Genomic DNA, 17,347 nt, shown 5'->3' on the forward strand with positions numbered 1-17,347 from the left:
TTTTAAATTAATACTTTAAATTAATACTTTAAATTAAATTACATTAAAATGAAACAAGAACACCCGAACCGAAAGTTGTTTACCACCTGAAGAAAAAGGTTAATGCAAAAACCTAAATGTAAAAAAACTTTTGAAACTTATGTGTATTAAGTAAAGTCTTCTGACGATGCTTAAAATGTAAGTAAAACGCTTATGGTTAACATTAAAACGAATAATCATCTTGTGGCCGAAGCTATTTTTGTATGCGTTTATTTCCTAATATACGAATATAATACAATTATTCCCCTTGTTTTAATACTAAAACATGTTTCGGAGAAGTTTTTCCGTCTTCAATGGGTTCATTTATTCTACGTTAAATAATTTGCAAAGAAATTTTTTGCATCATAATAGATAACAGTTTGTGTGATTATGGTATTTAATAACATGGTAAGTGTTACAACAGAATATTAATATTAAACATATATACCTTAGTATTACATACTGATGTTAAAGTGGCTGTCTGACATAGACAGTACAACTATTATTTTTCTCAAATTTGTCATCTGCAACTAATGAGGGCTTTTCAATCTTACGTTACGTGCTCTGCCAAAAATGAAATTATCGCTTTTTAATTTTTTACTAACGTTATATTATAGTGCTACTGTCATTATATTACGTTCTGCTATCAACAAAGAATCAATGTTTTATTCTTTAACTACCGTTTCAAGGCATTGTGCCGCCTCCTAAACAGAACTATCGCTCACATAAACAGTGAAAAATAGTAACTGTTTGCAGTATTTTTTTATTATTATTTAGGCCACGAATGACACAGTTGTATGCTTTCGATAAACGTCGATTAGGGTGAATGAAATGAAGACTGGTAGTAAATTTATTCAGCCGGTAGCGCAGTAGCTGCTCATTTGTTTTGTTTTGAAAGCAACCGTCAGTTCGTTTAGTAAGTAATCAGTCAGGCTCCAGCTCTCAGCTAGTATACGACTACAGAGTTTATCCTTTTGTGTGTTTTTCGTCGTATATTTATTAAATTTCGTGCGTGTTTTTCTGTTTAAGATGTTTAATCTCGTCTTTTTGGAAGTGTAAATTCATTCAGACGGTAGAGGAGTAATTGCTCACTGAACAGCCAACTACATAGCTCATTAACGCATCTGCGTCAATTGGTGACACATCAGGAGGGTACCAAGTTCCAAACCTCGAATTGCTTGTTTTTTCAGTTTACTTCTTTAGTTAGTCTTGCTAGGATAGGTAGGATGTGTGCACGCTGTATGTTGACGCAGGAGGAGCTGACCGTAGTTCGCGAACAGCTGACTGCGCTTTTGGTTAGGATCAGTCACCTTCCAGCTGCTGCCTCGGCGTGTAGAGCAATTAATTTGTATTCAATCGTTCATTAATGATCACTTGAGTTTTTTGCGAGATCAAACTTAAACTGCTTAAAAAAGTCAGTCAACAGCCATATAATTCAGTAGTTGTGATAGCAACTAAGTACTCAGTCGTGTTAATTGGTCAGTCTCTTTACTAAGATAATTTTATGTCAAAATACACTAAAAGTAATTCAATAAACAAAATAAACAACCATCTTTTCTTCTGAGACGGATAACAAAAAGATGTTCACTAACTTCGATCATTCGAAACAGAATCATAAAAAGAGAATAATAAAGTGTAGTTACGTATTAACATTACTTTTTTGAAACCACGTTATCAAGAACGTTATTTTTCTTAAAAATCATTTCGTGGATATTTTGACAGAATGATTTTAAATTAGGCAGCAGCAGCAGCAGCAGCAGCAGCAGCAACAACAACAACAACAACAGCAACAACAACTTTGTCGTTTTGCAGTTTATTGCGTCCCTTTGTCCATTCGGCGTTTATGAAAGCGGACAGCCTTTCGACGTTGGCATTATGGCATGGAATTGGAAAATAATATTCTGTAAATTTCAGTAATTCCGAATAAAATTCTTCATTACACTGTGATTTCGAATGAGCCGTCCACTTTACATGTGATAAAAGCTTTTCAAAGACTGAGTAGTTTTTTTTACTTGAATATTGTGAAATTATGCCACTGATTAAAGAATTTACAGTCATCCAATTTTACATTTTTTGCAGACGAAATATCTAAAGTTTTTGCTGCCTGTTGCCGGGTTGGAACATCAGCTAATGTCATCCACTGGAGGTGCTTTAACTGGGAGCTAAACTCGCATATCCAGAATTTCAAGTAATTTTTGGCAATAAGGTACCTATTATAGACGTTCGTTCTAAACTTTTTCACATGATTTTGATGTGTCTCCCATAATCGCCTTAAAATTGCGAAAACTTTGATTGGGCATTTACGTCATTGGCTTCGCATAAGCCTTAGTTGAGCGTTTCTGCTTCGTTGCTAAAAAGCCTAACAAAAGCCGAACAGACCGTATTTTTATGTATCTGGCCCGACACAACCATAAAAAGCAGGGCATTTGGTAACTCTAGATAAGGTCATAGGCAACGAAGATCAAACTTTGTAGTACGAAGAAAATTGGCCATGTACTTTTCAGAGGAACCAATCTAGCATCACCTAAAGCGAGTCGATAAAACTCCGGTATCTGGAGGGCCGGAAAGGAATTTGAACCCCTCCATCTTCCGAATGCGAGTCCAGTATGAACATACCTTGACACTCTGTCGCGGGGGATGCTCGGAGCGTAAGCACGCGATTGCCACCTCATACAGACTGCTTGAAGAGCAGGGTAGGCTGCACGCTGGAATCGTCATTGCAGTCACTGTGTGTAATAAAATGCTACGGCGCGCTGTGTTGTTTGCTAGATAATGTTGGCAACGGATGCAAACAATCCGTACCTCCGCGAAGTCACCCCAGTTTTGCGATTCCTCCGCTGCCAGAAAACCACCGAGTTACATCCTGCACAACGTGAGCACTTGGTTCGGTCGTTACTTTACAGCTACGTCTTTGGTCCATGACCAGCATCTCGCCTGCAGCGCCACAGTGCGGCAAGGAAGAGAACGAGGCCTGCCGACAGGAAGCGAGGCCGCCAGATTATTAGTGCCGGCAATTATCCTAATGGCGGAGTGGGACAAAGCACAGCCGCACAACAATTACACTGTGCGAGAGGGAAGGTCGCGCCACTTTGCAAGTCATCCGGCCGTGCTTGGCGGAGGTGCATGCGAGGCTCTGTTCGGCGGCGGCGGCGGCGGCGGCGGCGGTGCAAATAGAGGGACGTTCGTACGCATAACCACGGAGGCCGGTCCAGCCTCGCGGCCAGGTGAGAGGTTCGTAAATGGCTATAGAAGCCGCCACGCGAGAGTTAGGGTGGGGGAATTCCGTCTGGGTGGCAAGCGGCTGGCACAGAAGACGTAACTGCCCGTCCATTAACATACGCTTATTCAAATGGCCTCGTATCTCGCTTGTCTTCCCACCAGACAGACTGTTTCATTGCATAAGCAGTACACCTTCTGTCTAAAAAGCAGTCTCTCAGAAGCTACACACTGAGCTTTGCACCGACGTAATTCTGTAAATTTGTCATCTCTTTAAAATCGCCCTACATGCCGCTTTTTCAGAAATGGTTTTTTCTTAGCGACATGCAGGGATCCAGAGCCATATAAATACACAAACAAAAATTTAAATGCCTTCACACAAACACAAGACACTACTGGCCATTAAAAATGCTACGCCAAGAAGAAATGCAGATGATAAACGGGTATTCATTGGACAAATATATTATACTAGAACTGACATGTGAGTACATTTTCACGCAATTTGGATGCATAGAGCCTGAGAAATCAGTACCCAGAACAACCACCTCTGGCCGTAATAACGACCTTGATACGCCTGGGCATTGAGTCAAACAGAGCTTGGATGGCGTGTAAAGGCGCAGCTGTCCATGCAGCTTCAACACGATACCATAGTTCATCAAGAGTAGTGACTGGCGTATTGCGACGAGACAGTTGCTCGGCCACCATTGACCAGACGTTTTCAATTGGTGAGAGATCTGAAGAATGTGCTGGCCAGGGCAGCAGTTGAACATTTTCTGTATCCAGAAAGGCCCGTACAGGACCTGCAACATACGGTCGTGCATTATCCTGCTGAAATGTAGGGTTTCGCAGGGATCGAATGAAGGGTAGAGCCACGGGTCGTAACACATCTGAAATGTAACGTCCACTGTTCAAAGTGCCGTCAAAGCGAACAAGAGGTGACCGAGACGCGTAACCAATGTCTGATAGTCCATGCAGCTGCAAACGTCGTCGAACTGTTATGCAGATGGTGGTTGTCAGCAAACGTCCCCATCTGTTGACTCAGGGATCGAGACGTGGCTGCACGATCCGTTACAGCCATGCGGATAAGATGCCTGTCATCTCGACTGCTAGTGATACGAGGCCGTTGGGATCCAGCACGGCGTTCCGTATTACCCTCCTGAACCCACCGATTCCATATTCTGTTAACAGTCACTGGATCTTGACCAACGCGAGCAGCAATGTCGCGATACGATAAACCGCACTTGCGATAGGCTACAATCCGACCTTTATCAAAGTCGGAAACGTGATGGTACGCATTTCTCCTTCTTACACGAGGCATCACAACAACGTTTCACCAGGCAACGCCGGTCAACTGCTGTTTGTGTATGAGAAAACGGTTGGAAACTTTCCTCATGTCAGCACGTTGGAGGTGTCGCCACCGGTGCCAACCTCGTGTGAATGCTCTGAAAAGCTAATCATTTGCATATCACATCATCTTCTTCCTGTTGGTTAAATTTCGAGTCTGTAGCACGTCATCTTCGTGGTGTAGCAATTTTAATGGCCAGTGGTGTACATCTAGTGAAACGCACGAACTCTATGAAGTAATGATGGTAATGCTGAAAGACAAACTACGGAAAAGACGCAGAACGTTCCGTCGTGAAAACACGGAACAGGAACATTAAAAAGACCGTGTTATCCTGTTGTGGCGTATCGCAGTATCCTCATCCCTAAGCGAATAAACCAATTCTTCTTCATTCCATGTGTTATTTTAGAAGGGCTGTTTCCAACTAATAACAACTACCATGGCTGGTATTTCGCGGAAATGTTCCATTATTCCAGGTGAAGTACCTAAAAGGCCAGAGACGTTGATAAGACTGTCGCGATAAGCGAAGGCCCACAGTGCACGACTGACCGGCTGAGTGGGTACAGATCTGTGGCCCTGTGTCGTACACACGATATAATTGGGCAGCTACTGCTTTACTCTTAGGAGCCAATGACGTCATAAGGTCTATCTACATAAAGACGGTAGGCCATGAAAACCTCTTAACTCCTCTGTGTTAAATTTTACGCGAGATACAAAAACTGTGTGTGTGTGTGTGTGTGTGTGTGTGTGTGTGTGTGTGTGTGAGAGAGAGAGAGAGAGAGAGAGAGAGAGAGAGAGAGAGAGAGAGATACAGGATACAGAAAATGTTGCTACATATGTCACAATACAATAGAAGCCTAGTTATTGACAGATTGGAGAAATCCATGCACTTTCAAACGTGTCCTTGATAATGGAGGTTACTGGTCACTGGAATCACGAAGTTTCCACAGACAGCTGGAGGTGCAAGGTTTTCATCGATAAGAGAATTTTATCTAAAGTTGTCTTCTAGTGGACGACAAAATGTTTCTGCGGTTGTAATATCGCCTATTTCGTCAGAATGCTGCTGGGAGGAAGTGCTAGTTTATACAAGCGGTGCAAACTGTAATTCACTTGAGTTCAGGATTATACAATATTCAAGAGTCAATTATTACCTGTCGAATGACAGCTATGCGTTCTTATTACTGGCCCACTATCAGCCTCTTGGTAAACTTGTCGTGTCTCTGTTTACACAGAGCTCTGTTCAACATCTTTATTGTTCGTCATGTTGAAAACAATTACGTGCACTTAATCGCGTGACGAATTCGAAACCGAGCGAGGTGGAGCAGTGGTTAGAACACTGGACTCGCATTCAGGACGACGACGGTTCAAACCCGCGTCCAGCCATCCCGATTTTGGTTTTCCGTGATTTCCCTAAATCGCTCCAGGCAAATGCCGAGATGGTTAGGGCACAGTCGACTTCCTTCCCCATCCTTCCCTAATCCAATGGGACGGATGACGTCGCTGTTTGGTCCCCTCCACCAAATTAACCTAACGAATTCGAAACATGCTTACGAGAAGCAGACTGAAATGTAATCAATGGATACAGCAAGGGCGAACAATGTTTCTCACACTTGGAAACTATTATGCACTATGAAATTGTTACTGAAAATTACACTTTTAATCCCGACAGCCTTAGCACCTTCATTTTAAGGAATTACATTTTTAACAGTGTCAATTGTAGCATCTTCGTCCTAGCACCTCCACACTGCGAAACTTGCGAAATGGTCTTCAGTCTGTGTTTCAACCACTGGACTGACGCTCGACTCAAATGAGACGCATGAAATAATTTTTATGCCTTCTTGTGCTGCAACAGTCGAATACATAACCATCCTTCGTAGCACTTACTTCTAGAATAAAATATTCCACATCTACTGATGACATTTAAAACACCAGCGTGACCTGATACAAATAAGTGTGCTGGCATAAGCTGTCGCCAGCACACCATTCGGCAAAGATGAAGCCAAGATCGCTGGCTCAAGCGCGCCTATCAAAACACACACACACACACGCACACACACACACACAAGCAACACGCCGCAACGCCCACTCGACAGCAGGTATTTAGGCCGTCCCCTGACCGGAGGCCTCACTGACTCACTCTTACAGTTTGGAGTCTGTCAGTATATTCGCAGTTCAAGTCACAGGCTCCGACAGCACCTAGCGATCAGATCAGTGACTATAGTGGGCCGGCCGCTGTGGCCAAGCGGTTCTAGGCGCTTCAGTCCGGAACCGCACTGCTGCTACGGTCGCAGGTTCGGATTCTGCCTCGGGCATGAATGTGTGTGATGTCCTTAGGTTAGTTAAGTAGTTCTAAGTCTAGGGCACAGATGGCCTTAGATGTTAAGTCCCATAGTGCTCAGAGCCATTTGAACCATTTGACTATAGTGGGACTTGTACTTCTCCAGCAGTGAGACTGAAGCTTGTAATAGCAACTGTAGTGTCGATAGCAACGCATAGTTTCAAAGGTTGGCACTACCACGAGACACAGACGACAGCGCCCTCTAGCCGGTGCTGTCGAGTTCTACGAGCTCCGCGACTGCTTCGTGGCTTTTCATCAGGTGCAGACAGCCATGGAACTTCGCTTCAGTTTGCTCTCCATACGACGGGTCGAAGTCTTCGCATCTGTACGAAGTTATGTATTCTTTCTCGCACCAGTAAACCATTTTAAACTCACTGCAGTCCCGAGGTGTTTTTCCTGCTCCTTCTCCTACCCAGGCGGGATACAAAAGCAACATTAGCAGTATTGTCTGCAAGAGGACTATTACTGATGAGCTTCATCCCAACACATCGACCCTATTCCAGTTAAGCAAATGTTCATGTAAATGAAGAATCGTATAAATCCACGTGTGCATTTGTGTTGTGGAAAAGGATACCGGACGCCCATAACAACACCCTCCCCCTTGCGGCACAAGACACTACAGTAAGCACTGGTCAACGGGTAGTTAAGACATCCATTTCCTGAGTTATCACTATGTTTGATGACTGCTGATGCTATTTAACTGCCACTGAAGGTGTACTAAAACGGCTTTTACTCCAGCGGCAACGAAATTATCCGCGATACAGTCGACAGCACTTCGCTACTAATTAGTGGCATTTCCACAGACGCGACACATTCATTAACTTCGCGTCCAACACACTGCTCGTGGAAACACTAATTGCCAGTCAGTGGAAAATTTCCGGCCAAGTGCGTACTGCAGAGCAACGTTGCAGGCGATGATGACCGCACAGTTATTCGGCGTGCAACGAATATCTTTCTCCAAGCAAAGACGAACGCGGCAGACTGAAGTTCGCGAAGCGCTTTGCCATACCGGAAGAGGCGCAAGCCGCTGATGTTTGGCACCAGTCGCGCTATACGACGGGCCCGCCCCAGAGCGAGAACAGCGGGCAACATCAGGCCGCAAACTACACACACAGCTCGTTAATTGGCGGAGAGCGAGTCGCCAGTTTGGCCGACCTTGCGGAGCAGTTATCGCGTCGCCGAAATCGCACGCGCAACATGTCAGCCATTTGCGAACAGGGTGGACGAGTGGTAAGTCCACAGAAGGCGATTAACAGCGCGCGCGCCCGCGCACACACACACACACACACACACACACACACACACACGCACACGCACACGCACACACACACACACACGTGGGAAGTAGTGGATGCACGCCAGGATTAACAGTACACACATAGGTGGGAAGTAGAGATACGGCGCGTCCGTTTTGACCGGTAACGCTGTCACACAAGGTTAGCACTGGGTAACCATGCCGGCGAGAGTACGACGCCATACAACCACGAGTATTTTAATTTACAATATATCGGCATCCTCGCGAGAATATGTGGATTTTTGAGAGCGTCGATAGTGGGAAAAATATGGGTTTTCTGCGAGAAGGTAATCATTTAATGCTCGTGCACAACAAAAATAAATAAAGTTCCTGCACAGCGAATGCGTTAAGCTCAAATGGAGTGTTCACGAATAATTCACACAAGGAGGATGCGCAGGATGGCAGATTTTGGACGTGAAAATACACCGAAATAAAAAAAAACAATAGAAATTGGTTTTTGTCTGCGTTGTGTTTGTTTCATTCTACAAAACGCCGATTATCCGGGTTAACGCGGAAGTGAGACTGTAATCTCAAAAGAGACTTATCAGTACCGGAATCTGCTATCTAGTGACGGTATACGTCACACCTGAAAGACTACTTACTGCATTACTTAACGCAGGATGAGGGCACAGGTTGTCGAATTTTTTGTTTTTTACGTTTTTAGTTTAGTTTTTTCCTGACGATGGTTCTCATTTTCCGGAAAGTCAAAATATATAATCCAACTAATCTTGTCCTCAACGCTGTTATAGCAGAAGAACAAATTTAAATACCGCGGTGAGCGCGATAAACCAGGAATCACATGTATAATAGAGTATTCTAAGCGAAAATATTCATTCTAATCATAATAAAGGACTTCTGGCTTCGTTTACTTCGAAAATCGCTGAACTTCGAACGCATAATCTGCACCGGCATAATCTGGATTTAAAAATGAGATCAATTAAAGCTACCCTGACACATTGGATGGCTTTATCAACTGATAACCAAATTATCAATCATCTTCGAAGCTAAGCTAGGCTTCGGACTACGTTATATTCCGTGTCTCTCTTAAGATTCTTGAAGCGCGTTTTCTCTGCTGTTTCAGCAGCTATCTGCAATTTCGTGTTTGCATTCACTGTGCAGATGGAGACAACCCAAACGATTGCTGCCTGTCACATCGGTTTGTTTCGCGTTACAAACAAAACGATTTTTAAAGCGAAATTTTACGTGCTCATTCGACAGAGCGGTCCCAAATTAGTCTAGTGCGATATTCGTTTTACCGCTCTGTATTAACAGGGGCAGTAAGGTACGAGCAAAAGCCAGTACTGGAACAGCGACCACACTGCCCTGGCGCGCGCTGACTGCTACCTTCGTGCACGAAAACAAATATCAAGCTAGAGTAATCTGGTAGCGTATAGAATGCATATTTGAACCGTCAGCTGTTTTTATATTAAACCCAAATTCCACCGGTTTCGGTCTTGACAGAGCAGTACTACTATGTTTTAAAAGCAAACCCCCGAATACTAAATGTATACAGAGCTTTTAAAGTGCTGTGTCATATATATTTACATTCATGGCATGCCACTACACATTTTAAGTAACGACTAATGCAATATGGTGACTTAAACCGTATTAACCCTTCATCCGTGAAGATGGTCGAAGACCGAAACCAGTAGAATGTTGGTTTACAATAAAAACAGCTGCTGGTTCAAATACACATTTGATACGTTACTTAACGACTGCTGGCTATCACCTTCCAAAATTGTTTAATCTGGTAAGGCCTTATCGAATGGGCAAATAAAATTCCGATTTAAAAATCATTTTGTTTGAAAGGGGAACATTCAGTCGATGGCTGGGCGTCGCGTGAAACACGTTACGAGCAGTATTTGTTTGGCCTGACACCATTTACACGTTGTAAAAACGAAATTACTGATTTAATTCTACCCGTATTTCACAGCTTCAAACGTGACTGTATTCAATACACTGGAGGTAGGAATTAAAAAACGACTTCAGTTACAACTTTTCGTGTTTTATTAAGTACACGATACATTTCGGACCCTGTTCATCATCAAGTGTAATTCGTCTTAATACACGCTTTATTTTTTTCTATTGAATGAGGTGGAATGCATATTCCTGTCACGAAAATGTTTGATGTTCGGTAATGAATTTCGTAAGTCAAACGCGGAAAAGATGAACAGTGTGAACTTACCAACTTACTTTTCCACTCTTTCGCACATATTTTCTGTGTTTGACTTAGGAAATTCATAACCTAACATCAAACTTTTTCGTGACAGGAATATGCATTTGATCTCAAATGGTTCAAATGGCTCTAAGCACTGTGGGACTTAACATCTGAGGTCATCAGCCCCCTAGAACTTACAACTACTTAAACCTAACTAATCTAAGGACATCACACACATCCATGCCCCAGGCAGGATTCGAACCTGCGGCTGTAGCAGGCGCGCGGTTCCGGATTCAAGCATTTCACCTCATTCAAGAGAAAAAAATAAAGCACGTACTAAGACGAATTACTCATCATGATGGACCCACACGGTACGAAAAGCATCGTATACTTAATAAAACACGAAAAGTTGTGACTGAAGTTTTATTTACTTATTTATTTATTGTTCCGTGGGACCAAATTAAGGAGAAGTCTCCATGGTCATGGAGCGAGTCAATACATGAAATTATAACACGATAGTAGAAACAGATAAAATGAAATATAAGAAACATATTCAGGTGACAAGTCTTAAGTTTAAATAAAGAAAATCAAGGATATAACAATGGAACCTGCTTAATTTTTCAGCTCTTCCAGGAGCTCCTCGACAGAATAGGAGTGAGCCATGAGGAAACTCTTCAGTTTAGACTTAAAAGAGTTTGGGCTACTGCTAAGATTTTTGAGTTAAGGTGGTAGCTTATTGAAAATGGATGCAGCAGAATACTGCACTCCTTTCTGCACAAGAGTCAAGGAAGTGCATTGCACATGCAGATTTGATTTCTGCCTAGTATTAACTGAGTGAAAGTTGCTAACTCCTGGGAATAAGCTAACCTTGCTAACAACAAACGACATTAAAGAAAATATGTCAGAATTCCCTGACTATTGAATAGGGGTCGACAAGAGGTTTTCGAACTTACACCACATATAGCTCGAACAGCCCGTTTTTGAGCGAAAAATACCCTTTTTGAATCAGAAGAATTACCCCAAAAAATAATACCATACGACATCAGCGTATGAAAATATGCTAAGTAGAGTACTTTTCGTGTTGAACTGTCACTTATTTCAGATACTGTTCTAATGGTAAATGAAGTAGCATTTATTTTCCGAACAAGATCCTGAACATGGGCTTTCCATAACAGCTTACTATCTATCCGAACGCCTAGGAACTTTGACTGTTCCGTCTCGCTTATAATATGCCCATTCTGTCTGATCAAAATATCGGTTCTTGTTGAATTGTGAGTTAGAAACTGTAAAAACTGAGTCTTACTGTGATTTAGCATCAAATTACTTTCCACAAGCCACGAAGTTATTTCATGAACTACATTATTTGATACTGTTTCAATATTACACACAAGATCCTTCACTACCAAGCTGGTGTCATCAGCAAACAGAAATACTTTTGAATCACCTGTAATACTAGAAGGCATATCATTTACATAAATAAGAAACAGCAGTGGCCCCAGCACCGATCCTTGGGGAACGCCCCACTTTTAACAGTGCCCCATAGGGACTGATCATCACTACCACTCTCAATATTGCGGAGAATTCTTAAAGTAAGAACGTAAGTCGTTTTTGAATTCATAGTCCGGTAAAACTGCTAATATCTGCCGACGACCCGTACGAGAGACACCCAGTATGTCAGCCTGTTAACACAAATTTCACTAAAAAATAAAAAGGTGCCGATGATGACGTCTCTGGTCAAAGGAAACAGGTACGTCGCATACTGCACTACACGCTGTCAATCAGTGTGTCTTACTGCTTGACGTGATCCGTAAGATAGTGCTACGATAAATAGCCCACCGTTTTTTGCTTTACTAGACCACACAGTGTATCACTGGAAACGCAAAGGAAGTCTCAGAGCGTCGATTCTTGACAGCGAAGCAGGGCGCAAAGTGCGGAGCTGTTATCGCACAGCGGAAGCAGACTCCTTGTAGCTGCTCTGGCAACGCAGACAGACGGGCGGGTGTCGGGCCACTTTTACCTGAGCTTCCGGGCCAGAGCCAGCGGTAGCACGCGGTCCGTCAGCTCGTCGACGGCGTTGGCGTTGCTGGCGGTGGCGACGAAGCCCTCGCCGTCCGGCGGCGCGGCCATGACTGCGTGCTGCTGCTGCTCGCCGGGCGGCCACATGGCTGGCTGCGTGGCGCCTCTGTACCTGGCCTGCAGGTGCGCGCTCAGGCCAGCTGCTGCTACCTGCTTATCTCCCTCCCTCCCTCTCTCTCTCTCTCTCTCTCTCTCTCTCTCTCTCTCTCCTCTCCTCTGCCCGCCTCTCGCCGCAGCTCCTCTGGCTTCGACCTCGTCAGCTCCTTGTCCGGCAGCCGCCGCCACTCGAATGTCGCCGCGGCAGCACGCGCCGGTCTCGAAGCGGCTGCCTCCTTCCCTCTCCGAGCGCCTTCCGCTTCCTGGCCGCGCCGCGCCGCTTGCGTACTGCAGGAAGGCGCGCTTCCTCTCGCTGGCTCGTACCTTCCTGGACGTCCCTACACGTGGTATCTCATCTTCCTCTGTATTCACTTTGCTCAATTTGCGCACTGTCGCTTCCTCACGCTGATTGGTCGACAAACGTCGGCGGCGGATACTCGTATCCAGTGCTGTTTTTCTGGGGGAACGCTGGGGGATGCGTACCCCTCAACTTTTTGTCGACGTTGAGAACTTGGAAGAGTGCCAAAGATTTGTTTCACGTACGTAAATTTATTTCATTTTTTCGTGTTGGTAATTGCAATACGAACGATACCAGTGCAGTTTTTGGTGGGGAAAGCGATGTCATTGACTGTTTCAAGCATTTCGAAGCTGCGGCAAGCGTTCTCGACAATTCAATCGCTGGCAGCCAGTTCGACAAGCACGTAGTGCCCTCGCCCGTTAATAGTGGGCGATGGTAGTGCTAAACGGATATGCGTACGCTCAAACGCCGAGCTACCGATAGATGTCTCTATGGTCCAGCTACCATCATTGAGTAGAAATATCTCTGGAGTGAGCATTCAGAAGCGCAGAATTGATTTTGTGTTGTCAACATACGTTGCCACAATGGTCACGTGATCTCGGGACGCCGTAGATTTGTCCGACATTTATCCTATAAATTTTGAATGTTGTCATATCACTAGTAAACACAGATTCCCTTCGTAAGCGCTGTGGATTTAGTATAGACGTTTTGCAGGCACCACAGCAGTTTACGTCTGATATTTGAAATAAATTTGGCTCTTAGCTTTGAAGAACAAAATGAACGAGCATGACGTCACAGAAGCTTCACGTCAGCATGTATTTACAATGTCTTTCATGTCACATCTCGTCAAGTCGCTTAATACAGTACTGAACGGCGAAATTGGGGTTCTGAGTCACCATCCCTAATATGCATAAAATGTTAAGAGTATAGTATCAGAACTGAGGAGCCAACAACGACAAAATTTGTCAATGGCCGAAGCAAACTTTATAACGTATGTTGTTGATCAATTATGTTTGGTAAATTACTGAGAAGTGAGACAACGTTTCAAAACATAGAAAATTATTTGCTAGGGAAAATATGTACATTCATACACATCAAAGAAAGCTTCAAACGAATTAATGAGGCCTGTTATACTTATCCATTATCTTTTTTCTTACGTAATTAATAACGTCATAAACAACTGTATTTGATTCCTTCATTAAAGCTGACTTTTTTGCTTAAAATGTCATATGGTAGCATTTGCTTCGTCTACTTATGTTCTTATACATTGTCGGCGTCAGCGCCTTTGTGTTATCGTAAAACCTAAATAACTTTTCGCCTTCAGATATTCGACCTCGGTTGTGTAAGAAAGTGGAAAAAAATATCCCAGTCTTCATGGAACATCTCCAATTTGTCACTAAAACAAAGCGCTATTATAAAATAAAGATTATGAATATACAACAGTACAAAATCCACTACTATAAGGAGAATGAGCGCGGCGAAAATAGGTTAACTTAAGATGTTAACAGACTGCTACCGTCAAGATTTTCTTCCCGAGAAACCTTGATGTACTGTGAAATGACGTGACGTTCCGTTGACGACCTGTGCGAATGCCTCCATTCGAAAGGTATTGTAGAACGTTTTGGTGTTGTGTGAAGAGACGTGACGTCACCTGATGGCGGACGCGAATTGGCGTTAAACAATCGACGTCGTCCCTAGATCACGTGACAATTCCAGTTTAATGTTGACAACATGCGCAGGACGCAATGCTCACTCCAGAGATATTTCTACTCTATGGCTACCATTAGAGAGCCTGTATAGGGAGAGAGTGGCCAACCGGACGATACGGCGGCCATTTTTCTGCCAAACTGCGGGCGGGACTTTTGAATGGCCAGTAGTGGAGTAGTGGAGTACACACTCACCGAATCAAAAGCACAAGACAATATGGCGAAATCATTCGTTAAATGTCTTTCTTTACAGCTATAATATACTCATAGTAGCCAACTACGTACAGCACAGGATAATTTGATACAGTGGCTGTAAAAATTACTCGTTACTTGCGTATCTCCTTTAAAGTTCGTTTACTAGACATATTGCAATGAAAGTAACGTAAATAAAAAAATTATAGTGGATAACATTTGTTTCGTATCGGAAGTGTATAACGCTAAAAATTTAAAGTACCTGTATTACGTCAGATGAATGACAGTCGTAAGCAGTTGTTTACTTGTGATATGCAAAAAGTGTGGGACGTATTAGTACTATATATATATATATACAACACGGAGAATTTCAGAATATACAAAGGAAAACCATCGAGACAACTGAAAAACCTAAGGCTTTTTGGCACAGGATTTGCAGTACACAGGTCCATCACGGGCAGCATAATCGACTTTTCGTCACCAAACGAAAGAATCAGCACCATCACAGTGAAATCAACCAATAAATCCTACACAATAATCAACGCACATGCACCGACTAATTACTACAACAGGAAAAACCCGGACGAAATTGATGACTTCTGGACGACAATGGAAGAAACTATCAGAAAAATTCCTGCACATAGAGTCAAAATAATACTGGAAGACTTCAACGCCAAACTCGGAAAAGAAAAGATATACAGATATATCACAGGAAAACATACTCCACACAAGGACACCAACAAAAACGGAAAACATCTGATAGACTTTTGCAAAAGCCAAGACCTCGCCATTATGTCAACAAAATTCAAGAAACCAACACGAAAACTTACCACATGGAAATTCCCCAGCGGAAAGCAAGAACTACAAATCGACCACGTAATAGTGCAGAAAGACTCACAAAAAGAAATTTTGAACATAGACACCCGTAAAGGCTACTTCGACTCAGACCACCACCTACTACAGATCAGGATTCGTCTTTTGCCCAAGAAAAAGCTCCAGAAGAACAAAATTGTTAGACCAGATCCAGAATACGTTACTTTAAACCAGACACAAATATTACACAAAATTAAAATGGAGAAAACGACAGACTGGACACAGCTTTCACGAAGAATCCGAGAGGCCATGAAACTAGCACAAGCACCACGAACACGAAAACACCGTTGGTGGAACCACACATGTGACCAAGCTATTGACCAACGAATCAGTGCATGGAAAAAATTTAGTTGCCACAAATCCCAAGAGAATTGGATGAACTTCTTGAAAACACAGAAGCAATCAAGCAAAATCATTCGAAGTGAAAAACGACAGTATGACAAACGACGACTGACAGAGATCGAATCGGACTTCATGAAGAACAATACAAGAAACTTCTACAGAACGTTCAGAGAAAATATGACTGGATATCAACCACCCAACTTGTGCTTCAGAAGACCGGATGGAATCCTAGAAACCAATACCAAAAACAAGTGTGACATTCTGGCAAAGTACTTTGAAAAACTGCTCAACACGGACCCCCCCCCCCCCCCCATGGAAGAAATGATGACAGAAACGAGCACATACAATCCAGATATTGAACCTCCAACTCTAGAAGAAGTTAAAGAAATAATAAAGTCACTCAAGAATCGTAGAGCACCAGTAGAAGATGGCATCATCGCGGAAATCTGGAAGTTACAAGACCCAGAACTCACCAAAGACATCCACAGTATCTTGGAACACATCTGGAAGACCATGAAAATTCCTGACGACTGGAAAACTGCCCTGATACACCCACTACACAAAAAAGGTGGCAAGACTAACCCGAACAACTACAGAGGAATATCCCTACTACCGGTCACATACAAGATCCTCTCTAAAGCTTTACTGAACAGACTAGAATGCCAAACCGACCACTTGATTGGGGAATACCAAGCAGGCTTCCGTAAAGGGCGGTCTTGTGCGAAACAAATTTGGAACCTGAAAATGATTTTACAACACAAACAGAACCTGATCATTACCTTTGTTGACTTCAAAAAGGCGTACGACTCTATCGACCGGAAAACTCTCTTCAAAATTCTAGCAGAATACAAAGTAGACAACAAAACACGGGCTATCATAGAGCAAACTTTAACCAACACGACCTCCAAAGTAAAGTTCTGTGGGGAACTATCAGAGCCCTTTGAAATTCGCACAGGTGTCCGACAAGGCGATGGCCTCTCACCTCTCCTTTTCAATCTGGTGTTAGATAAGGTCATAAAAGAATGGGAAACATCACAACAGGGGATAACCTTAGGAAACCTACAGATTAAATGCCTGGCTTTTGCAGACGATTTGGCGATTGTCACGAAAGGTATAAAGGAAACAAAAGACGCTATTGAAAAACTGCACGAAATCGCTTCCAAAACTGGACTACAGATCTCTTACGAAAAGACACAGTTTATGAGCACAAAGAAACTCTCATCTCTGAACACAAAGTATGGCACGATCTACAAAACGGCAAACTTCAAATTCCTCGGTGAAACACTACAAATGAGTGGACATAACAGAGACTCAAACGAAGAAAGAAAGACTAAACTGGACAAGGCATACAAAGTAGTGTGGAATCATTACAACAAGAAGTCTATCTCACAAAAAGCC

The 17,347-nt window shown here is 43.1% G+C and overlaps 1 protein-coding gene across 7 annotated transcripts in view; it reads right to left on the reverse strand.

The window, feature by feature from the left end:
* The window catches only part of LOC124776297 (NAD kinase-like), a 518,770-nt gene that overhangs the window by 132,187 nt on the left and 369,236 nt on the right, over positions 1 to 17,347 (reverse strand). For 2 of the 7 annotated variants that reach the window (XM_047251217.1, XM_047251216.1), the window contains exon 1: positions 12,384 to 12,549. The exons of 4 other annotated variants lie outside the window; for them this stretch is intronic. In XM_047251217.1, coding sequence (XP_047107173.1) covers positions 12,384 to 12,529 — 146 coding nt within the window. In that variant the 5' untranslated portion in view covers positions 12,530 to 12,549. Of the gene's footprint in view, positions 1 to 7,923; positions 7,999 to 12,383; positions 12,550 to 17,347 lie in introns of those variants that run through there. One more of the 7 variants, XM_047251223.1, reaches the window with a different exon arrangement.

This window comes from Schistocerca piceifrons, chromosome 2 (assembly GCF_021461385.2).
Source record: "Schistocerca piceifrons isolate TAMUIC-IGC-003096 chromosome 2, iqSchPice1.1, whole genome shotgun sequence".
Taxonomy (NCBI): domain Eukaryota; kingdom Metazoa; phylum Arthropoda; class Insecta; order Orthoptera; family Acrididae; genus Schistocerca; species Schistocerca piceifrons.